The following is a 25,395-nucleotide window of genomic DNA, read 5'->3' as shown; positions in this document are numbered from 1 at the left end:
GTTTGAGGATTTGTGTGTTGAGGTAGTATGATGAGAATGCTGTTAGGTGATCTGTAGAGATCTGCTTTCAGTGGCCACCGCACAGTTTGTTTCAGCACACAGACTCTGCTCGGTGTTTATTGCAGGGATTATGCTTAGAATATCTGCATAGAACGTACAGTTCGATTTAGGAATAAATGTGCGACATTCGGAAAGTCGCTCCATTTATTATTCGAGGCTCTTTGTGAGAAGTAAGCACTTTAAGTGGCTTACAAATCAAATAAGTCGCGTTTCCCCTTGCTCACTAGGCAAGGGGAAAAGTCAATTATCCAGGAAGTGATTATGCTTTGATTTAATGCTCGGACTGAGAGGACAGGCTCGTAGATAAGTTTTCCGTCAATGTGTTAAGAGGAAGAGAGATGAATCTGTCTGCACACCTCTATAGTGAAATGCTTAAAAAATAAAAATACTTTGAACTCAACATTAAATGTATTCAGAATTATCACACAGCCACCCTTAAAATTTGAGACCAAAAGATTGGTCTAGAAATTCAATGTATTCATTTTAATTAATTAGAGGTTAAGCAATGTGTTTTTTCAAACAAGGGGGAAAAACCTATGCAGTTAACACCTTAGTTTTGACATTGTGGCTCACTGGTAATATTGGGGCAGAAACCTCAGTCATCCTAAAGTGTGTTTACCAACTGTGAAGCCCAGGCCTAGGATGTAACGAGGACATCGGCGCTTCATGTCAAGGGTATCGCCTCACTGCAGAACATGCTGGAAGGACAGACAGCCAGAGCTAGTTTTAACTACAGCAGTCATGGAACAGGTTCACAGTAAACATAATCTTATGGATTTAGTTATCAGCTGGCAATTATTTCAAATGATAAATAGTCTTGATTTCATGCATCTAAAATTAAGTCCTTAAAATACCTTAAGTTAATTTAAAAAAAGTAAGTTGGCCGTTATCACAGGTCTTAAATTTTGTCTTGACAGGGCTAATCTTGTGTAGGCTTTTTATTTATTTTCTCTCGCTGGACTTTTTTGTCAGACGAAAGTTTGAGTTGCACTCAGACATCTCGACTTGAGAAGTTGAGGCTACCGCTTACTAGCTTCTAAGATAACTTCTCTTGCTCGCTAGCTAGCTTTTTTTTTGCGTCTGTCCTGAGTAAATGTAATTTCTTTTCACCTTTTTGCAAGACAAAGTTTGCACATTTCTGTGCAGATATTGGTCTTAATTTCAGTTCATAATGGTCTTTAAAAAGTCTTAAAGTTGAGTTGGTGGTACCTGTGGTAGCCCTACAGGTACCCTTGTCAGGGTCAAAGTGTTTTCCTGCTGTCGGTGTGAACAGGTGTTTTGATACTGTTCCCTCATGATTATGGGAAGCGAAGGCACTGAGTTATGCATAGACTAAGTGCTGGTATCACTTCATACAAACAGAATTATTGTCCCAAATTGCTTGTTATCGTGACTATATTATACTTTTGAGATGTCAGAGAAGGTACGGCAGCATTGCCCCTCCTCCACCTACTGCTTTATGTGGCTATTTCTTGCCTACATGAGTGGAAGAATCAGTTAAGTGGAAGTTTTGGTTTGCTAACTAAAGAAGTTGTATTTATTCTGAAGGCAACACTATTTTAAAATTATTGCTGGCAAGCTAGAAACTGCACGTCTGTTAAGCAGCCAACTGCAGGCTGACTATGGGAGCAAATGGCTTAATGAATTAATCAGACTAATATTAGCTTCTTGTGCTTTTGTTGCTCTCTAAGGAGCCAAAATGGTAGCGTATTCTCCACAATAATTACTTGAAAATTACAACCAAATTATGGGATTGTTTGTTCTGTGTCCTGGCTTAAGTTTGTGTCGAACTCTTGATTACAATGCTGTAGTTAACATTTTTTCTTGAAGTAGTAGGAATAACTCTTATATAAACATTGTCTATAATAGTTTTTGGTTTTAAATACCGCGGTATTGTTACTTATTCAACGAGAAGCTCAGCATAACTTTCTTTTTGTTGAATAAGTTATTTAAAGCTAAAAGTTTGTTCAAAATGTTGTAAAAGTCATAATTTACTGCTAATGGCTTCTAATAAATGGTTACATTCAGAAAACATGCTATTCGTTTTAGACGCTGGCTTAAATCTTGCAATAACAGACGTTATTTTTAACTGTATGTGCCATCACGCAGTGTTATTGAGGTGGGAAGGGAATGTAGGTTGTGCAGGAAACACAGTTTGGGGGTCTGGTGTACATCACAGATACAGCTTGACAACTGCGTTGGTAGGTACTGTACAGCCAGACCGCCAATGTCCCTGTTCATTAGTCCCAAAAGAAAAGAAAATTCTTTGCACTTTATGTTTGTGCTGAAGCAAGCTGGATTGAGATTTATACAGCATTTAAAAAGAAAAACATTACACCTTTTTTTTTTCTTGTGGTATCCACAAAATCTTGATCCTACAAGCTTTCACTTTCCAGGGAGGAATTCCCACAACATACATTCTCTTTGCACCGAGGGCGATGAGTGTTGTGGTGGTCACAGACATGCTTCAGTGACTTCCAGCTGGTAGCTCTTCAGTGAACTGGGAACACCCAGACACCCAGTGTGAGATACAGCCCAGAGTGGTGAGCTAGTTAATGTCGCAAATGGAAACTCTGCTGGCGTGTTTTCAATTGGGAGCCCTGTTACTTGGAATCGATTCTTTTTCTGGATATTTTAATTAGCCAACATTGTTGACAACTTTGTTTTTTAAAGAAACTTCTAGTTGTTTTTTTCCCACACCTTCACTTTGATGCTAAAATATGTTTATTTTGTTAAAAAAAACAAAACAAAAAAAAAACAGTGAGCTAAGCTAACCTATGCTGGTAGTTTATGTTAGAGTTCTATGCACGAACCTATTTTTGTTTAAATATAATCTTATGCAATTAACTGCAGTGTGCAATATTATCAAATTGATTTAAATAAACAGTCTTGTCCGTCATAATAAAGCAGAATCTCTAAACTGTCTGAATGGAAAAACAGGTTTCTGAATTAAAAATTGTTTATTCATTGAAAACCACTAATGAATTTGATCATGACTCTAAAAATCGGAATTTACTCGATTTGCGAGACACTGGCAGACTAGCATCTCCAGTTAGCATAGCTTGCCAACTGCGTACGGTGTCAGCCAGGGCATGTTACTGTGGAATATCTTCCTGCCCTCAGCATCACCATCCACAATGATTCTTTGAAGATACTTTGATGATGACATTTAATCCCCCATTTGGGATTAAATTATGTATTTTTCAATTGAATTAATTGTGAAGAAACTGTTGGTTCCCTTTAAATAAGGACTGTAAACATTGTTTACTGCGGCTTTTGATCAAATAGTCTCGATAATGAACTGCTTGCACAATCACTGGGTGATTGAAGCGTGAGATTCAACACTTAAAGGCATTTTAATATTTGTTTACTTTTATCCAATGTTTTTCAAAGTGTTCTTTTTATTCCTTCTTATTTTTATGCGTCTCATTTGATTTAGTGTAACTCACTTTGGACTGCCCGGTGTATGAATGATGCTGTAAACATAAACTCACCTGGCCTTGAATCTCGTTAAAGACATTTTATTGGATGGTAATTTATTTAGCAATTTTGAGACCACAACTTTTTAAAACCTCAGTATGACCCTGGTAACTTGTTTAAAAAGTGCCTTCCTTTAACTCTCCCCAGGCCCAAAATCAATATAGCCAAGAACTGTGTGGACTGCAATAAATGTTGGCTGTTTATAGAAGTGCTGTAATCAAGGTGGTAATATTTTTTGTGATGTTTTAATAAAGTCAGTCAGAAACTACAATTACTTTGTTTCTTTGCCAAATCAACAAATCCAGTTGGCTGCAGCTGATTCTATAAAACACTGCTGTTGAAATAAAAGCAATGAATTTGATTATTTTCCCAGAAGCAGGATGGACTCGTCACTATCCAGGGTCTATATCTGCAATTAATCCAATGCAGACAGTAACAGTATTGATCATTTTCTAATGTTGTGCAGCTCTAAGCTTAATGCTATATGGTCCACTAATCCAACACATCTTAATAAAAAAAATAAAATAAAATAAAATGCACACAGCAGAAAAATACACGCAGTTTTAAACCCCCCATCCACTAAAAACCTAAATTTTTTTGCTCCATAAAACCAAATCCTCTTTTGCGTTTCCCTTTTCTTGCTTTTCATTTGGTGAAAAGCTCTGAGGCGTGCAAATGGAGTTTTCGTTTACAAACCGCTACACCCTCAACACACCGCCATAAATCTGTTGTCAACTTGATGAAAGCATATGGTCATATGTCTCAAGGGTTCTTTCATGATTGCATTTTTTTTAATCTATAGAATCTTTCTAACTTACTGTATTGCTTTTTTATTGATAGAAAAATTGTAAATGCTATGCTACCCTATAACACAAACTTTAATGAACTTGAATTATTTCCTTTTCTCATAGTTGAACATATTTTAGGACTATTGTGTAATATTTAATGTGCTACTTATCTAATCCATTTAAAACAAATTATGTGACCTACTTACAGTTACCTTTCACCTATTTCATCATGGAATCTCATTAGAGAAAGAAACTTGTTTTATTAAACCATCTATTACTGCACCATAAATTATGTCAGATGATAAAATGTACCAGAAATTAATGCGATAAACGATAAAATTGTTTTTGAATCCACAATGGTAACGGCATAATAATCCTCTCTCAGATCAATACATTTTAATTCCTAACAAACATTTAACACTGAAACTATAAGACATTTAACTTCTAATAAAACGGGTACTAAAGTTCTTGTAAACAAAATTTCACAAAAGGGGCTTTAGACGAAGACTTCTGGCTGAAACCTTTTGTCATCCAGCCTTTAGTAGGAAGAGAGAAAGACGCAAATAAAACAGTCATGGAAATGGATGTTATTATTACTATTCATCATGTGATTGATTTTTATTGCTTATTGCGACAGGCTTACACATACATATATTGCGTAATCGAAATGCCCCATTTTTGAAGTTGACACCAGTTTTTCTACACGTCTTTCCAAACCTAACTGTCAAACCTCTACCTGTCGTTGAAGTATCGGTTTCAGAATCATGTCTAGAAATGCTCGGCGTCCTCACTGCCAGTGCCTGTGATGTTTGTGCAGAGGAAGTTGCGTTGGAACAGATTGAACTACAAACGGTGAGACAGGTTGCGGTTTTTAAAGCGTCGACCGTGCCTCTGTCTAACAGACGGGTTTTGTCCGTGTCAGAGTTAACTGTGGCTGTTCACCTTTCCCACAACAGGTCTTGAGTTGCCAATTTGTTTGTTGTGACCACAGGTTTCCTTTGTGAAAGTTGAGCAAAGGTAAAAGCTAGATCAGCCTAGAGGTGTGAGGATGTTCTGTCAAATGTTTGGCCCTAATGGTAATGCGCCAGCCACCTGCATGCTTGCAGCTGCGCTATATATCAAGCTGAAACAGCCAATAATTATGTCACCTGCTGCGTTTTTACAGACTCTCCGTCACCTAATTTTGCACTTCATTTGGGTGGGGACGGAAGTCTACTTTACTTTAAATCGTGATTTGATTGGATTTGATTTTAAGTTGGTTTCTGCGTTCTTCTTGGAACCTGAACACACACCCCTCCCTTCGGTAACCAGCGTGTGTAGGAAACATTCTGTGCCGTCAGTATTCGTAGGTTTACCAGAAAGCAGTGGATGTTACTTCCTTCTGCTTGTAAATGAACTGTGCTACTTTCCCAATTTCACCGGCTGTTGTACTTAAACTTCCTCTCTTTTCATTGTGTTTTGTGTAGTTTAGCTTCTGCTGCTGCGAATAGTGCTAAATGTTGAATACGAGTTCATCACACCATGATTTATCTGGAAATGGTGTGTCATGTCACGTAAATCTTAAATTTGAAACTGGGTCAACGGTGCCACATGACAGCAGCCTCTTCCTGAGGAAAAACATAGTTGGGGTTGGGTGACATGTATAATGATATTTGTTACAGTTTGATGATGTTAAAAGCCACTGACCTGATACTGAACTGTTTGTCTCCTGTGTTTTTATGAGGCCATGAATGATGGTATAAACTTTAAACTGCGATAACCTTTTTCTGTGTTTGAAAACTCTGCATTTGGCATAAAATGTAAAATAAAGAGCAGGCTTATTGATTCATTTTTTTTATACCCTCCCCCAGAGATTAATATTAGCTAGATGTTGAATACGCTTATGATTTACAGAACTTAATGTTTGTTTTTTTTTTTTTGTTTTTTTTTTACATATTTGACACTATTGATGCGCCCTGTTTATATACTGATGTATATACCCTAATTACAGTACAATTTATGAATGTAAATGCATTTAAATACAACTAGGAAAAATTTTCTTTTCAAAATTTTGTCGAGAGGAGCCAGTTGAGGTGGCTCGGGCATCTGGCCAGGATGCCTCCTGGACGCCTCCCTGGTGAGGTGTTCCGGGCACGTCCCGCCGGGAGGAGGCCTCGGGGAAGACCCAGGACACGCTGGAGGGACTGTCTCTCGGCTGCCCTGGGAACGCCTTTGGGTTCCCCCGGAGGAGCTGGAAGAAGTGGCTGGGGAGAGGGAAGTCTGGGCCTCCTTTCTGAAGCTGCTGCCCCCGCGACCCGACCCCGGATCAGTGGCAGAAAATGGATGGATGGATAGGAAAAATGTTATAAAAGTTTTAAAAAATTTCTCTGTCCCTGCCTTTTTGAGTTTTTAGTTCAGCCTTTTATGCTATTAATATTTTCTGTTTTTTGATGAGCTATTGAAGTTATTGTCTTGCACAAGGTAGACTAATCATCCACTCATTTTGAAACTAGCTTTCAAACACTCATTTTACAGAATAGCAAACTTTATTCTGGTGTCTGTAGAATAACATAAGCTTTTAAAACAACGTTGTGTTAACAGGAATGATGGCAGATGCTCTTTTAGTTTGTAAGTGTTTGTGAATAGAAATGTATCCAACCAGATGTTTTTTCCTTTTTTTCTGAACAAAGGAAACACACAGAGGTTTTCTTTCAGTCAGCTGGCTGGTGGTGTGCAGCAATAAATGTTAGGAGTTTGGGACAGGGGTTGTGAAATGTGCTCCAGTAAAACTCTGGGCACTCAACTCCCCCTATCTCATCAAAAGTATTTAATTACGACTGTTTAAAGGAAATGTTTTTATTTTTTTCCCCTTTAGAGCCTTTTGAACTTTGGTACCAGTAAATTGAATATGCCTAATTGACTAATTTGTAAAAAGAAAACGTCGTTTGTGGAAACCTGCTGCTCATCAGACCAGCTGAAACTGTCTACTGGCGAAAAAGTCCCCAGCACTTTGATTTTTCTTGACATTGACAGACCGGCCCTCCAAGTTATGTCTGCACATTTATAATTAAAAATAGTGACCTCACTGTTGCCAACTCAACAATTTTCTTGCTACATTGAGCAACATTTCAGTCAAAAAAATTTGGTTTCGATCGGAATTAAAAGATCAGTAATCGGCGATCGGCCAGAAAACTGCAGTCGGTGCACCTTTAGTGTTAATCAATTTGATGAATTGAAATCAGGTGTGCTGAAACTGTACAAGCTGTAATATATGAATCTATTTTTTCTCCTTCCTTTATCCTGATAAGATCTTTGGGTGAGAGCAGACAAGTGTTTACTTTTTCAATGTGATGGAAAACAGGACCCTTATCTTTTTATGGCTAAAGGAGGAAAAAAGAGAAAGTGTTTTTCTGAAAGTATTAAAAATCAAGTCCGTTAACAAGTGGTTATGCATGTTTAATGCCTGTGACTGTTTATCTGCTGAGCTCTGGGCTGAGTAAAAGAAAAGGGTAAGCGAGCCTGAGCCTCCTTTGCCAGGGCCCTTCTGTAATGAGGCTCCAGGGAGATAAATCCTTACGAGACCTGACAGGGTGCCACATTCCTGGGCTGATTCCTGGAAGCCCCCTCCGCTCATGAGCTCTGCTCTCTAGGGCACCGCTTTATAAACTTCAAATGTTTCTCCTCAAATCTTTTTTCCTTTTATTTTTTTTATGCTCCTGAATCTTGTAGCCCATTTCACTTCAATCACTTCATAATTCTTCCCTTTTTCACATCTAATGTTCGTCCTTAGGAGGGATATCAAGTCTAATCTTTGGGGGTACAACTTGTAACAGAGAACAATGTGACAGTTTGACTGAGAAGTAAAGCAAAAAATAGACCCTGTGACGGTTTGAAAATGGGGAAGGATTTCCAGTTTTCTGGAAGTCTGTTTTATATATAACGCAGCAGTCGTTATGGATTATACATCTAGGAAACCGGATTAACCTGCACATGTGGGTGGATGTAATGTGAAGATTTAATAATATAAAAAAAAGAAATCCTATTGAAGAATTTGTTTTTGGATTATGAGCAACACAGTATTCACCAATCAGCTTCTAACATCCTGGTGCAGCGATTGATAGATCAGGTTAGAAGATATTAAACTATCTTTTTAATCTGCACCATACAGTTTCAGTTGAATTTAGCTCCAGCTGTTGGCCGGATGTCGTAAGGGGAATTTATCAAAAAACATTTTGTTATCGTGGTAACTAGAAAAGTCTCTCTAAAGATGACTGGAAACCCCCCAAAACCTTAGTGTTGTTACTTTTCACAACATGAGAACATCAGTAGAAATGAGCAGAATCAGAGATATGATTAAACACAGCTACTGTGGTCAGCTTACTGGTAGAAATCATAAGTTTTAGGTAACTTTAACATTTTAACATGTTTTTTTTTTTAAAGAGCTGTGTTTGGCATCTGTCTGCAGGGATTTGAAGTGAGTCATACATTTGCCCTGGAAGTGGTAAATATTTTCTTTAATTGTCAAAAGTTGTACTACTCTGGAAAATTTTCATCATCACTCCGAGACTTTATCATCAAACTTTGACCTGAAAGAATGACAGGTGTATACTTTCCAGCTTTCTGTGCTGATCTGAGGTGTTGGCTTCAGATAATCAATAACTGTCGACATTTATGTCTTTTTGTTCTTTTTTGCCAATTCATATTCAAGATTGATTTTTGAAAATTCCTTTCTTCCAGGCATCTACCATCTACACTTAGCACTCTTAACTTTTTATGTTTAGGGTTTTGATAATGTTTGATGTTTGACTTTTTGTCAGTCTGTAAATCTTGCCTCCACCCTATTTGTATTTTCAGTTATGTCTTTCCCTTTTTCTGCCCATTGTCTTTCATTTCTTTTATTCTCCATATTGTGTTCAGATTTCTTTCCTGAGACCTTTATGTCTTCATTCATCTTCATCATTTGACTTTTACATGTATTTGTTTTAGAAATGCAAATTACAGGCTGATTCCATGCATGGTGATTCATTGTCACACCTGTTTCTTTTTCTCTTTTTTCCCCTCTCTTTTTGCAACAAAGTAAAAAAAAACAACTACTGGCTACGCATTGTCAAAGTTTTGACTTCATCTATTTCTGCCAGGGTTGTAATATCAATCTTCAATGCACTCATTGAAGATGGATGTGTAGTAATGTGGGAAAATTTTTTTGCTTGTAAGAAAAATCTGACAGATCATTGTGTGCTAAATAGTTTGGCTTTACGCACGCAATGGGAAGCATGAATGACCGCAAGACTTGGCGTGTAATAATCTTGAGAAAGTTGAAATGGTTTCGGGGGGTCAAAGGATTTATGCAAGAGAATAAAAATGTTAAGCATGATCTAATGGCTTTTGGGACAGAAAAGCAATTGTTTATGCTGCAGCTAAAATGGCATTTTTATTATAGTAATAAAAATGCCCTAAAAAACAAAATGTCTTTATTCAACTTTATATAGAGTGATATGATTATTACTAACTGATATTACTTGATTAATTAGTCGGGCTGTCTGCTCAGGTAGACCAGCCTGCAGTTAATGGGGAACCGAATAAGGTCAGTACTTTTATAAGTACATCATTGTGACAGTATGGAGGAAGAACGGGGGATTTTCCATGCTTGTCCTGAATGCAACGTAGCACACGCAAGAGCGTAATGACATTAGCAGCCGCTAGTTCAGTAAACAAAGTAAGCATGGCCGATGGAAAATGCTCAAAGTTATGGCTCCACTTTTCAAAATGCGAAGCAGATTATGCCCGTTGCAATATTTGCGACGCGAAGTTCAGTGGCGGCGGAGAAAACGCATCTGCTTGAGAAAGAACCTGGTTCACCACAAGATTTTTCTTAAGGCTAAAGAGCGCACAGCCGACAGCCTCAGACCTAAAACTGCTGCATTAGCTTTCGTTAGCACGCCTGCATCTGTCAGCGACTTTTCATCTGTAGTCAGCAACATGGACGAACAAATGTTTAATACGCTTGGTGATGGCGACAGCGACATTTACGAGGCAAGTGAGGGAAAAATGACAAATCGGAATACAAGGAGTTGGATTTTAATTTGTGCAATTAGACAAAACACTCTGTTGCTCTGACGAGTTTTCTCTCTGCGTAATACTCCCCCTTCAAAACTATTAGTGGCAGCAGAAGTATTTCTAAACCCCTAGATGTGTTTTTCTCCAGTGTGCTGAAACAAGTGGGGGAGGGGCAGAATTGTTGCTTTACATTCCGTACAAGAAAAGCAATTTTTATTTTTATTTATTTTTTGTCATAGGAAATGTTTCCAAACTAAAGTTATTTTTCTTGTAAGCGAGGCAAAGGTGGGAAAAGCGGAGTAACGCATCACTCATACAGGCAGAGAAAACCTTTTCTGGCATCTCATTTACAGGACTGCAAAAGGCAAGAACAATACATGGAAAATGTTTGGCAAAAATGGAACAACACAGATTTAAAAAAAAAAAAAAAAAAAAACAAAGGTGTGAAATGAATGACGTGACAAAATTCAAAGAATGCAGCCTACAGTCTTCTGCAGTCCATGGATTTAGGCCAGTTATACAAGTGCAGATTAAAGTCGTCAGGTTTTTCTGAAATAATATTACTTTACACACACAGAGGTATGACTAATACTGCCAGGCCATGTTTTGCAGTTCCAACTCTTTATGCCAGTGTTCACGACCACTGCATAAATGTCTCGTATACCATCCATCACTTTAGTGGTAACAAGGAAAATCGCATAATCACCAGGCTAACTTGTTTGCTTTAAAGCAGTCTTTCGTGACTGACACTTTATTGACGATTCAATTTGAACTGGAGCTATCGTAGCAGGCAAACTGAAAATCCCAAAGAGCGTTGAAACCCGTTTTGAAGGTAATTTATGTTCAACAAGATCATATTTCTAGATATTGGACTTTGTTTTAAAAACAAAAACAAAAAAACAAACGTTTTCTGAGGTGCAGCTTTTTGAGGTGCAGCTTTTAGAGCTGCGAAGCTACCAGGTCGCTCTAGACGGAGATTTGATTTAGTGTTTATGTCAGTGGAATTAAACTGTTGTTTGAAGTCTGCCTCCTGCTCTTCTTGGCAGGCTGGAAGCTGTCTGTGTGCTCCGTGCTAGTATTTCCACAGCCATTCCTAAAATGGAGCGGGAGGGTGGCGGGGCGTAGAGAGGGGGTGGGGAGGTAAGCGGATGAAATATTGGCTCGCACCGCTGAAGGCTGAGGCCCTCCGCTATGTGGAAGAGAAGAGAGCAGAGCAGCGGAGTGAGGTGACTGGGTTCATTCGCTGTGCTGGCTGGGAGCCATCGACTTGCCTGTGGGTGTCTGTAGCAGTGCCAGTGCATGTGTTTAGCCTCTTGTCTGGAAGGTCCCATTCCACCTCAAAGTGGATGTCAAATTTCTCTCATTGTGTCTCAGTTTTCCATCCTTCGGTCTTGTGTAGATCTTGTGACTGCATTAGGGCTTGTTTTCTTCCTTTAGGGAACTTCTCTGAACTGGATTGTCATCAAAGAGCAGCTTTTGACACAGATTTTCCTTTTCTTTTCTTTCTATTTTTTATTTTTTTTGCTCCTCACGTTTTCTTTATTTTGTTTTTCCCTCTAGAAATGATGCATTTTGCATCAGCATATCCTGCTTTTTTTGTTTTACTTTCTCAGCTCTGAGAGGCTCTAAAGAAGCGTAAGCGTTTCCCAAAATATTTGAAGCCGAGTTTAGACTAAGCACAAAGGATGTTCTCTTTCTTTAGTCTGTGTGAGACTTTGAGTAGTGTTTCTCCTGTCTCGCGGCCTCTACGAGCCCATGTTTACAGAGCTCCTCTGTGTCTTAAAGCCAGAACCATGTTCAGCCTTTCGTAATGGAGCTCTTTGCGTAACGGCAATCAAGTGACACTTTGTGTCTGTGACAGTTGAGCAGGAAGGAAGGGCATATAGAGCCCCTCTTTGTGCCTCAACACCCCTCCCCCCCCAAAAAAAACAACAACAAAAAAACTAAGTTAGGCTGAGACAATGGCAACTTGCACATTTGCACCCTAACCTTTGCATCTTATCTGATCTTGCACTATAAAAACATCTTGTAGAGGGTATTATTCAGTGTGTCTTAGTTGGGAAACTTTAAAAGAAATCACTGTGAGGAACTCTGACCTACTGTGGAAGTTGCTGACCTTGCATTAGTACATAAAAATAAATAAGAAAAGATCAGCATTTTTCTAGAGATTCGTTTTTAAAATGTTAAATGGGTCTTTGAATTGAGTAATCCACTAATAAATACCACTTTTTTCCCCCTTCTCCATTATTGCAGTTTACGTACTTTGAATATGAACTGCTATTAGATTAGGCAAGTTGATAGGAACATTTTTACTGCATTTCTATCTTTGGTTGTTCTTCAACGTTCACTTTTCCTTTCCTTCCTACATGTAAAGCAATGAGTTGATCTATTTCTCAACACTTCAATGTTTATCAGAGATGAGAACACATTGCTCAACCTCTAAGGAGAAACCACTCAAATTTACTGCTTGAATCGATTTATTAATATGAAACTAATTCATATTAGCATGTATTGACTGACGAGTTCCATAAGCCCAAACCGAGAATAACAAGCCACAAAAATGGATAATTTGCTTCCATTGTTTAAAAAGCCTTTGGCAAGAAAAATGAATGAACTATCGGCTACTTACTCAACCAGTTCAGACTCTTGAAGAGTTTTCAAAAAAAAAATTTTCTCAACCTCCCATGGAAAAGTCCTCATCTCTTCTGATGATCTATTTGGCTATCAAAGCATGGGGAATAGTAGAAAGCAGGGAGTCCATTCAATAATATCAGTGGCATTGAATCTCTCTGGACTCAGTAATTGAAACGCCTGGATATTTGAATTTTCAGCGAGTTGACTGCCAGCGGTGTCCAAGGGTCACCCGCTGGCAGCGTGTGCCAGTATTAACCCAGCGTTGATACTGGATACTCTTCAATGCAAGTGCTGATGCTGTGAGCCGTGTGTAGGCTGACACGGTCCATCAGCAGCAGGGAGAGGATGTTTGGTATAATTTTGTTCAAAGTGGAATGGAAAACAACCTTTTTCTTCAGAATGGCAGTAATGAAGAAAACCGGACAAACCCAAATGGGGGAGACCTCTCAGTCTCTGAAACCAGTGATCAAACTGTTCTGAAGAGGGCATGTTCTTATCCAAGTCCAGGATCCCCACAAAGTCCATATTACATCAGCAAACCGGCAGCCAAAGCACACAGTACTGATTGGGTTTGAGGTTTCTCACCCAACTTAATCAACATGAAGGATGTCTCATGCAGAATCGTGGGGGGAGGGGGAAAAATCCTCGGAGGTTTTTGAAAATTCAAATATGAAAATTATTCTAGCAAAGAATATTTGAATTTGTCTGCTGCAAAATGCAAAACCTGTCGCCTAAAATGGGAGTAATGTTTGTGGGTCACATTATACTAAGCATTAAGCAATCAATTAATCTCATAATAAATTAAAATGAGCTACTGAATGGCAATTTTGTTTAGAGACATCATAATCAATTTTGTTGATGGTTGTGGCTGAAAATACTTTAGTTTAATTTTATTTATTGTTTTTTGTTATATTTTATTTAGGCTATTGAAGATATCTTCCATTTTCAGTTTGGAGTGTTCTTTACAACTTACTGGTCTTTGAGTGTGAACTTGCATTATTATGCCATTATTGACATATCACTTGAAAAGGGTCTTCATAATATTACCGTTTCTCGAAATAATTTATCGTCCATCAAAAGTTATTGTGACAGGCCTCCATTATGCTCCATTTGTCTGTTGTCATGGAGAAGAACGATGCATTCTTCTCATAGCGGCCATGCTGGCACTCTTTCGAACCCAACAGTGATCTCCCTTGTGTGCCTGCCTAGAAAGTAGAATGTCTGCAAACAGCAACGCTGTTTAGAAGGTGAAACCGTTTCATAGTGACTCGGTGTTTCTCAGCAACTGCTTCTTCACATAGCTGACAGATTTAACAGGTTTTGTCTGACATGCTTTAGCCTGGAGCAAGTCGTCGTCTTACCCTGAAGTAGAAGAATACCGCAACATCTAAATTGGCAGATTTGCTGCACTCCGTTTAGCCTTACTGTTATCTCCTTTAGGGTCTCACTCTCCTGCATCCTGATTGAACCACAGATAAAGTTACAACATCTCTTCGGAAATACGGTTTCTCTCAAAATAAATTTCTGGGTCTCAGTCTTTGATTTGCTTTTTTATGGAACCGATGATGAATTGCATTGAATCCTCTTCTCTCGGCAGCAACTTCCACACTGAGGAGTTTTGGTGTTACCACATGCTACTACTGCCTGGCTGTGGTGCATTAACAAGTTGCAAAAAGATTGGATTTCTCGTGGCCAAGGGGCAAATTGTCAAGTAGGTCAAAGAGAGGCCAGTAGTTGTGTGCCATTGTGAAAAAGCTGAAATCGATGAACCTCTATCTGGGTGTTGATTGTTTTGTAGGAAGCTTCTGCAGCAACCAGAAAATTCAGAACCTTCTTGTTTTCTCTGTGCTATGTCAAACGTGGTTGTAGAGGCCATGTTGAGCATAGAGTTGCAGCGACACCTTTAGTTTCATGATTTGAAAAACACAGGCGTGAGAATACTTTTTGGTTTTAGTCTGCGTAGAATAATGTCGGTTTTATAGTGCCCTGGGTTGAAATAGTCATCTAGCAAGGCAGTGAAGGCTGAGTTGGGAGTAGCAGCTTTTCTGTCACTGGGCAAAATTGCAGTCCACTCAGAACACTTGACTGTGCTGTCAAGACTTCAGGGAGTTAGTCTTTTGGTCCATATTTCTGTCACTCTGCCTCCTGTTGTGCGCCTCGCATGGCAACGAAACCTGAAGAGGGAGCGAGGCGTCACTCGTCAGAGGCTGAAAGAAATGGCAGGAGTCCTTATTTCTTTGTTGGCAAGAGCGGCAGGGACACGTCACAAGCCTTAGTCAGCCTGGTAGTACTACTACATGCATGTATGTCTGCTTGAGAGCGTCACGGCCACAAGCTGGACGACTCTGAAGATTGTGCTGTTAGTGAAAATGAACCCAAAGAACATTTGTTTTAAAGGTTGCCTAGAGTTGAAATTATCTTCAGTTTATTGAAGTTTTTAAAACCATTACTCAGGGTATCTGATCCCTATTATTGAGCACATATTGTTTCTATTCAGGGAAGATGCAAAAGCAAAGCATGAAGATTTCTTAAAGCGTGAAATGTTCAGTGGCAGGATGTATCAGTGATTTTCAGGAAGTACGGTTGGACTACGCTATAGAAAGGTGACCGGTCTCCTGCTCTGAAAATTGGGTATATTGGAATAAATTGTTCAATTAGGTTAATAATGGTTTGAAATTCCTTATATTACAGAATATAGATGGTAATTTGAAACTGTAGAGCAGGGACAAACGTTTTACTTATGCTAGCAAAAATAATAGCTGTTGGATGAAGGACAAATAGGATTCAGTATCTGGTTTATTCTGTCTAAAATGTTGATTCACATTGCTGAATTTAAGTTCAGCAGTTCAGTTCAGTTCTTTACATATTTCAACATTTTTTATAGGTTCTTTTTTTTAATTTTGTTTTGAGAGCTAGCTATGAATTAAATCTTTTTGTGCACTCTGCACAACGACTCTCCTTCCGTTTATTTTAAATTCTTGTGTATTTTCTTAAACCTGAAAACATTGTAAGAATTTTTTTCTTGAAATATTCACTGCAGCACCATCACTATATAACTCCATTTTGAGATAATAGGGATGATGTAATGTGCAAGACTTCTACACAGTAAAATCATACTATCTAACCTGATTTACCTACACAGACATACCAAACAGAATGTTGTTAATGATTTTAATTCTTTTTCTAAGGCTTTGAATGGACAACATTCATTTCTTTTTGCACTATGTTAGTTTCTCTTTAGAAAACACTAGGGGATTTAAGAACACTGTTAAAAATGGTTGTGTCCAATGTAATATTTGAAGTGGAAGCAGCTCACTTTAGTGCAGCACGTTTGACTAATATTGTATTTTAAAACAGTGAAAATGTATTTGGAGGTGGCATTTTTACTAGCAAGAGGGATTAGCATAGCTAGCGTTACTTAAACGGTCTATGTGAAACAGCTTGTGGAATGTTATTATCTTAACTCCGACATTTTTGAATGGCTGCCAATTAGGGGTGAGCGATATGGACTTATTATACATTCTGTGGTACTATTGTGATAATGATAAAAGTGATAATATGAGCTATTTATTACTGCTTTTGTAGGCAATTATATCACTGTGACTACATGTTGTCATACCAATCATTGCACCACAAACACAGAGCTGCTCTTGAAAAACATACTGGCTTGTAATGCGCTTCTTTAGGACACCAGTCACATAAACTGTGATTTGTATTGCAAAACTGCTCACAGTAACTGCATTTAATAATACTGTAAAATGTATTATTTATTGATATCCTCAATAAAGAGAGAGTGGAGACAATAGTAAAACTAACTGTCTCAATAATACAGACAGTTTTGGGGGTGGTTCAAACATCAATTTACATTTATTGTGATAGCGAAGAATCAAAATTCTTAAAAGAAATTTATCATGATAAACGATACAACTAACGTCCAACTTTCCTGCCAACATTTCTCAATCCAGCATAGCTGACATAGGTTGGCAGTTGAGAAGGAGAAAATTCAGGCAACTTTCAATACAGCCTTTTTGCTACCGCTTGAAAATGTCTCTCTCTCACCGTCACGCAGCCTGAATTAACCACAGACGTATCTAATTATATCATAGAAAATGCTGCTCAACAACTTCCACATTGAATAGCTATCTCGACCTGTTAATATTTAGTACATTTATCGATAAAAAAGGTTGAAATTTAGAGTGTCAAAAGGTCTGGTCACCAGTCGGAAACAGACAATCTGCTGAATACTGCCACCAGCTGATTTCTCCTTGAGTTTCTATTAACCTTATAAGTGTTGCAACTACAGACATTGAAATATGGACATAAATCAAGTTTCCTGATATTTGCATGCATCTTGTTTCAGTTTTAGTCAAAAGCCAAAAGGCATTTAGAAACTGGATATCTGGTTGAACGTACAAACATATTGTTCAGTGTTACAAGAGTGGAGATTGTTTGTGAAGACGACAAGTTAAGGCAATTAGTTCACTGCTGTCGTTTTGTGTGTGAGTGCAAATTAGTTCATGGAATACATGTGTTTTTAGATACCTTACTTCTGTATGGGTTAAATCACTGAATACATGTTAGGTCTGCAGTTGGTCGGTAGATCTATTATTGTAATCAATGTTTGTGTTTGCGTCTACTGCAGCGAAGACGCCATTGAAATAATAATACACAGTGACTATTGCCTTGAGGGTATATTTGTTAGCAATATATTGTGTAGCTAAATGTGAATTTGTAGGGAACACAGACAGGCGCATGAACTACAAACCTACAGTCAATAAGAGTTTACACGTTTAGAAAACAATTACAATTTCTCGCATTGACAATTTAGTTGATTTTTTTGTTTTTTCCAAATTTACTAAGAGAGCTTTGATGTTTTTCCATAACATGTACATCTTTGTTACACGGTATCTCTCTTTTTTAAGTCTGCACACTTTGTAAGGACCTTTTTCTGCATCTCGGCAGAATCACGTAGGTGAGATGCAATCACCTACATTGTGTGCTTGACACAGTAAAATCATACGTTTTAGTCTTTTTAAGTTTTGCCACTGAGATCCTTCTCACTAATGCACCTTTTCTTAAGCATGTAGTTCTGAATGTGTTAAAGGTCAGAGCCTGGATGTTTATCTTGCACACTGCTTGATGTGTGCATTCAGCTTGGTTCAGTGGTTTAGATAATGTGTAACAAAAAAACAAAAAAGTAGCTTTTTCTTTATTCAGGGCATGTCTCTTATCTACCAGGAGTTTTTTTGTTTTTTTTATTTCCTCTGATTGCTGTCTGTATTTTTGCACGGTATCTGGGTGACCCAAGTGATCTTTGCATGCGAGTGCAGTTTCAGGACAGTGGGCCATTCATCGGGCAGTAGCGGAGGGGCTGAGCGTAGCAGGTGCAGGGACTTAGTCCTCTATCTTCGAAGCGGTGGAAGGGGGAAGCAGCTGTGGTAGGAAGCCGATGATTCTCTGATATTCGGTGTAGATAGTCACGCACACTTAACCTTCAAGGTGGTCAGCTGGTACTTGCCAGGTCGCACTAAGATCTTGCTCAACTTCAACAGAAAGTTTAATAGCTTTATTCCTTTCATGTTATTGTCCACAATGCTTTATCTGAGACTTCTTCTGGTTTCTCAATTCTGTTTTTTTTTGTCCTTCTCACCACAGGTTGCAGGCTAAAAGATACGGCCCATAATGCATGGCACTTTCTTGACAGCCTCACCTTCTCCCTGCTTGTAGAGGAAGCGGCGGTGCCAGCATGTCCTCTCATCCCCAGTCTGTGCCGCCAGGCCGGAGAACTGTGGACTCACGGCACCTGCACAACCCTGCCACGCTGTCCCTGCAGCTGCAGCGGCCACACACGGTAAGGGGCTTTTCACCCACCTCCAGCAGTTGGAAACAGTTGTAGAGCAGCTCTCTCTCGCTCTCTCTCGCTCTCTCTCCCTCTCTCCCTCCCTCCCCGCATTGAAAATCTAGAGAGCAAAGTGGTTCTCTAAACCGGAGAGGGCTTCAGTCCAACAGAAACATTGCTAAGTTTAGAAGGCGGCACACCGGAACGGTTTCCCCTCATTAAATGTTTTGGGTTTAAAGTTCATGTTGTGGAGTCGCGTAAAAGCCTTTCTCTATGTTTTCGCAAACATGTCCTAATTATCAGGATTATGTGCGGACCAGCTTCAAACGATCGTGCCTCTTGTTGAGCGGTGAACGCATTCATGAGCTCCACTGTTGCCGAAACTCGCTTTGTTGTTGCATGACTGGAGAATTCAAATCTTTATCCCCCGGGATTCCCACAGTTACACCTGTTGCTAATCCCACCGCTCCCACTTGTCATCACATTCGCAACCAGATGTGGGTTGATGGGCTGTGTCCTGCAGCTCCCGAATGGCAAAGGCACAGGTTTACTGTAGCTGCATGTTTCTCCCTATTTATCTAAGAAGCCAGTGGATAAAAGAGAATATCGAATGGCTAAACGCTGCGCGACAAATATGTCTGGCTTGAGAATATATGCCATAAAGCATGTAAGGGGTTACAGAAAGAAATATATGTAAATGGGATGATTTTAATAAAGTTGTAAACTGTGTTAATTCTTCATGTGTTCCAGGAAGTGGGGCTGGTCGACTACCACTCCCATCATGCCAGGGACTACAGCTCTCATCTGGCCCAGCCGCATCGCCGTCGGCCTTCCTTACTTTCAGAGTTCCAGCCTGGGAATGAAAGGTAGAAGCGGTTTACTTGTTAAGTTCATTGAAATGTATTCATACTCCTTGTATTTTACAACCACAAATTTCTATGTGTTGGCAGGCAGAGTCCAGACTAGAGTTGTGCACCCCTTGCTTAGATCAATGCATATCCATTTCTTAGAAAAGCACAAAGATAGTAGAGACGTTCCCCAAAAGACTTTAAGCTGTAATTGCAGTGAAAAGTTTTGTTTTAGAAAATCATGCATGATGGCTCCCATGTCACAATTCTGTTTGTGTACGTCAGCTGAAGTTTTAGTAAGAAGTTTGCAGATGTTGTAAAGCAACAAGTGGTAAAGTACAATGGCTGTGATTACAGATACATGTCAAAAAGTTTTAATGTCATGATAAATATATGGTCAGTTATTTCAGCAAGTGAAATTTGTATATTATACAGAAACATCGCGCATCGGGTGAAATATTTCAAGTCTTTTAATTCCTGAAATTTTGATGATTATGGCTTGGAGAAAATAAAAACCTTCAGAAAATAACAATATTGTAAAAAAAAAAAGTTTAATTGGAAACTTGTGGTGTCGTCAGCTAGTTAACTGAAAACGCCTGCAAAGTTTTCCTGCGCCTCTAAATAATCTGGGGAAAACTGGACACATGTCCAGCCATTGACACTCTCCATAGGGAGGGCAAGTCTCTAAAAGTACTTTACTGATTGATCCATATTTGATATGTAATTTATGAAACTGACTGCATCTTCACTGTTTCAAATATCCATTAATTTAGGGTGTTTGTGGTGTTTATTTCTGTTCCCACCGAGTTTGTGGCACCATATTTTTTTTATCCATCAGTAATTGTTCTGAAGAGAAATGAGTTTTTTTTTTACACAACGTTGATGTAGCTGGTCAGAAATCAACTTGTCTGTGCTAATATGTTGCGGTTTGCTTTGATTTATTTTTATCAAATCAGTTCATGTTTAGGTTTGCCTGCTGAACGGAGAGCCTCATCCCATCCCATCTGCATTTTTCTGCAGCATTGTTCTACCAAAGCCTCTGCTCGTTAACCCCCCGCCTCCCCCAGAGTAATCCTTATGTAATTGGTAGCCGCGAGCTGTTCTCCTTTCATAATGTTGTGTCAAACGCTTCTGCAGGGCAATGGGGGCCTGAAGAGATTTTCCATCTTCAGTAAACCAACTGTAAATCGCGAATGACTAGTAGTTTGTTTCTGCATTCCCGGGGCTTGTACCTGGCAGTGTTCTCCACTGTTTAAATAGAGATGGGTTTTCGAGGGCAAGACTTGATGAGCACCTATGAATGATTCATGTGCAGGATGTGAATTTTGCATGACTCGCAGAGAAACGCGTCACAAGAAAATGTCTCCTCGGATCAGTTTGTCTTTCCCTCTTAATATTTTCTTGCATGCATCAAAAGATGCAAGGTGTTCAGCAAGCAATGAGCTCCGAGTATTGTTTTCACGTCCAGGTGTTGGAACAGTGGCAGCTTTTCAGGACCGGGTCCTCCAGGATTGACAGCAGTGGTAGCAGCAGACGGTAGAGGGACTCTGTAGCAACGTAGGGCTGTTGTGTTGATGTCTTTGAGCATCAGATGGGATTATAATCTGAATTTTAATACACAAATCTGTACACCGGTGATGCTATTAGCCTAGCCCGTCAGCATGCTAACGCTGGGTCTCGGCCCCTGCAGGGAAATAAGCACACCATACTTCAAATGCTACCCACCAGCTTCTGATTCACTGACACACTTCATTCAGTCACTTGTGCTTTGGCAGCCTCCCAGAAATGAGTTGGTCCATTTTTCTGCACTACAGATGCCTTCCTGTAACTTCTTCAGTGAAGCACGGAATTACCTTTTTTTTTTAAGATGGAAACCATCATATTATATATATATATATATATATATATATATATATATATATATATTTTATTTTTTTTTTTTTCTTTGTAGAATCTGTGAAAAAGAACCTCAGTTATATGCTGGCAGGCATCAGGGGGTGGGCAGTCTTTCAGAAGAATGTCTAAGGCTCTCTCATTCCTTCAGAAGGCTTAGTATCCAAACTGAAGGCCACATTCTGCGTTTTCATTCAGACTCTGAATTCTGCTATAATTCTGGCCATGGCAATCCTTTAGACTTTGCTTTGCTTAGATGTGTGCTTGTCTTTTTTATACATCTCAGTAAGTCTCTCTCTGTCTGTCTCTCTCTCTACTTGAACTACTCTGATTGTTGTTCACATAGAACTTTCAAAGATCTTGGTCTGGGTTTTTCTCTGTGAGGATTTTCACCTCCTTCCTGCTCGTCGTGCGCAGAATGCAAAGCAGCAATGTGCTATGTTGCTAATGTTTGAAATGTAAGCTAATTATAGGCTAGAAACCCACAACAGAATAATCTCTGTAGTGCTCCTTGATGTGTTTCATCTTCATCCTCACTCCAGGCAACATTCATGACAACCTCTTCATATCCAGTGAATATCATCCCTGGCTCCTGAAAAGAGGGAGAGCTTTTTCTCTCTTTTTTTGCTAGTTCTCTTGTAGTAACTAGGGCTATCTTGTAAACAAATTTCCTTCTTAAACCAAAGAGATGCCACTTTTTAATGAATCCTGGAACTTGTAACATTTTTGTAACTAATTTAATTTGTTGTTTTGCTTAACTTTTTTATTTCTGATTGCATTTAAATGCTCAGTTACCACAATAAAAATCTTTAAAATTGTGGTATGATCCCAGGTTCAGACTCAGTGGTGCACTTGACTTTTTCAGTTGGGTGTGTCCACATATTTCACAGCTTACATACGTACACAACAGACCTGTCCAATGTGGCTTAAAAGACTGTTGCTGTATGACGGCACAATTTCCGGGCCAGCAAACAAGACATTCCACAGAAAGCTCTGCTGATCCCCCTCATTTGCTTTTGCTACACTTTAAATTGCCGTATGACTAGAAAGCCAGCCTGAGAGTTGTTGTGAGTCAGGAATATGATCTTTCGCCCTTATGATCAGTGGATGGCTTGAACTTCCTCCTTCTCTTTCTGCTCTTTGGTCCTCCATTATCAACCATCCGTCCCTATGTCGTCCGTTTCTACAACACTGTTATCTTTAAAAATCTAATTTAGCTAAGCTGGGCTTAGCTATTATCAGTATCTGAGTTTTCTAAAGCTGTGTGGAAAATATGTAAAATATTACACACTAGGCATTTGCCCAAATGATATTTTTACGGTACAATAAATCGTTCTGCATGATATTTGAAATTTGTCATGACGATTTTTGTAGATATTGCCACAATATCTGGGAGAATATATTATTTTCTTCTTCTGTGCTTCAATCACTCTGTGATCATTGACTAAAAGTTACTTTAGCATAACACTTGAAATACATTAGCCTACAATTATTATACTCCAGGCATTTCTAACTGAAATGACTAATATCTAATGATATTAGTATCTAGATGAACACATATATTTGCGGCATATCATGCAGCATTAACGGTAATCTTGTCACAGTTTTACAGTTAGTTATAACTTAAAACACTTATTTCTGCTGCTGCAAAATCATTACAGTATATTGACTATTAGTTTTTAATATGTTTTTCTTTAAAAAAAAAACATGGTTAAAACACCTGTTAAGGCATTTATTGTACAGAATATTATATCTTTTTTGTTGGTATAAAGATCAACACTGCTAGTATTAGAAACTGATATTAGCATGGTTCATTAGCCAGACTGTCTGCTGACTAATGACCTACAGTCAATGGCTGAGCAGACGTGCATTAGTCAGAGACGTGGCTATCTTTGTAAGAGTAATGGGAGTGGCTCTTTGAGTTTCTATTATACGGCTTTCGGCCGCATCTGTTTTTTGCAACCAGACGTATTTCCAAACAACCTGATCTAATTTCTTTATAAGTGTGGGAAATGTGTAGAAACCTTTTTTTTTTTTTTTTTGTAGCCAGCTGGCCGGCAGCAGCTGGGGAAGGTACATGCTGTAACTTTGTTCTCCATATTACTGTAGCAAATGCCTCTGTCACATTAATAAGTAGACTTTTAAGTCGTCGAAGCAGCATGATGGAAAACCTGAGAGCTTTTTGAAGCAGTAACTAGCTGAAACCTCAGGATACCTCGAGATCGGTAACTGGTCCAATCCTAATGATCCATCGAGGCTTCATTTCCTTTCTCCATCTCTCCCCATAAACCACAAAGCATCCCAAAATCAGATTGATTTCCACAAAAACATACATAATTTATTCCTTTATTTAGTTTTTATTACCACACAGGACCTGAAACGGTTATTGTCCTCTGGTAGTAGGCTATTGGGCCATTTGGTACTTTCCTGTTCTTTCTTTGTAAGGTTTCATTCATTCCAGCTGTGGCTACCTCAGCCAGGCATATATATATATATATATATATATATATATATATATATATATATATATCTCTCTCTCAACCATCCCTGGCTTTACACACAGCTGCAGAGCTGCTCCTCTGGGGAGCAGTGAAGAGACCAGCCACCACACAAACACTTTAAGGCTCTCACAACAACAGGCTGCTGTCTATACACACCATCTCTGCTCTTGTCGTAGCGTGGCCCAAACCAGTAGGAAAGTAATGGAGCTGTTGAGGGAAGTTGTGATGAGCTCCCCCCCTCCTCAAGCTTTGCCCCCCGCTTCCACACACATCTTTGTCTCGTCCTCCAGACAAATCCTCCCCGGGGGCGAGATTATTCTGCATGCTCACAGGAGGTAGAGGGGGATCCGTCAGGGGGGCTGGAGTCGGGTGATGTGGTTATGTAAGTGCCAAACCTCATATGGAGATGCAGAAGTGTTCCAGCAAATGAGTGAGAAATGACAGTCAAAAGCAGGAAGGCAATTACACACCATGTTGGTGTCGGACATGGGCCAGATCTTGGAAGATTTTTATCTTTGGGCTTAAAGTGGCAGTATTTAGCTTTTATAAAAAATATGCTTTTTACATATATATTAAGTGTCACCATGTAATCTGTGAGAAGATCGATCTCCTCCACTTCCTTCCTGAGCTAGTGTTGTTGTCTGAAGAAATGGACCGCTCCTGACCACAAACAACCAAACGGAGCCAGGAGGAGGGTTTTGGTGCTGTCAATCAACCTTGTGTACACACTGCCAAATGTGCTAATGACAGAGAAACAACTTACTCTTACAGGAAAACCTCGCTGGTTACCATGCTGACTAGTCTTAGCATTCATGTGTTAGCAGATAGAAAAGAAGAGACAGGAGGACGAGACGAGCAGCACGCACATGGCCATGATTGACAGCGCTAAAACCCTCCTCCTGGCTTTGATTGGTTGTTTTTAGTTCGCACTGGGAGAAGTCAGAGGAGCTCAATGTTTTTTCTTCCTCCCACAGATTATGGGTGTCATACTAAACTATCATGACACGGTGATAGTTTTAGCAAATATGTAAAAAACAAAACAAAAAAAAATCGGATATTTTATTTTTTTACTAATGTCACCCACTGATGCTTTAATAAAATGATGCTTTAATTAATACACACAGTAAACACTTTCACAGTCCCTTTGGTTGCACGTTCTTTGTAAATGTCTCCCAGTTTTTAGTTGTTATTGATTATTGCACATTCCCTTCAATAACTGAACTCCACAGAAAGAATAAAACCACAGACCAGACCACTGTGTGCGTGGTCCAGCAATTACGGTTGTGTTCCTTCTCTTCTTTTTACAAGCCGCCTCC

At 39.1% G+C, this 25,395-nt stretch overlaps 1 protein-coding gene across 3 annotated transcripts in view; it reads left to right on the top strand.

Annotated features, from left to right (window-relative positions):
• ncor2 (nuclear receptor corepressor 2) overlaps positions 1-25,395 on the top strand; it is a 122,752-nt gene that overhangs the window by 9,422 nt on the left and 87,935 nt on the right. For all 3 annotated transcript variants that reach the window (XM_081610510.1, XM_081610509.1, XM_081610508.1), the window contains exons 2-3: positions 18,654-18,849; positions 19,588-19,703. In XM_081610510.1, coding sequence (XP_081466636.1) covers positions 18,745-18,849; positions 19,588-19,703 — 221 coding nt within the window. In that variant the 5' untranslated portion in view covers positions 18,654-18,744. The remainder of the gene's footprint in view (positions 1-18,653; positions 18,850-19,587; positions 19,704-25,395) is intronic.

The sequence above is a fragment of the Poecilia reticulata genome, chromosome 9, assembly GCF_904066995.2.
Source record: "Poecilia reticulata chromosome 9, P_reticulata-male-v2, whole genome shotgun sequence".
In the NCBI taxonomy this organism is placed as follows: Eukaryota; Metazoa; Chordata; class Actinopteri; order Cyprinodontiformes; family Poeciliidae; genus Poecilia; species Poecilia reticulata.
Note: the sequence above shows the minus strand (reverse complement) of the source record. Positions and strands in the feature narration are given on the sequence as shown.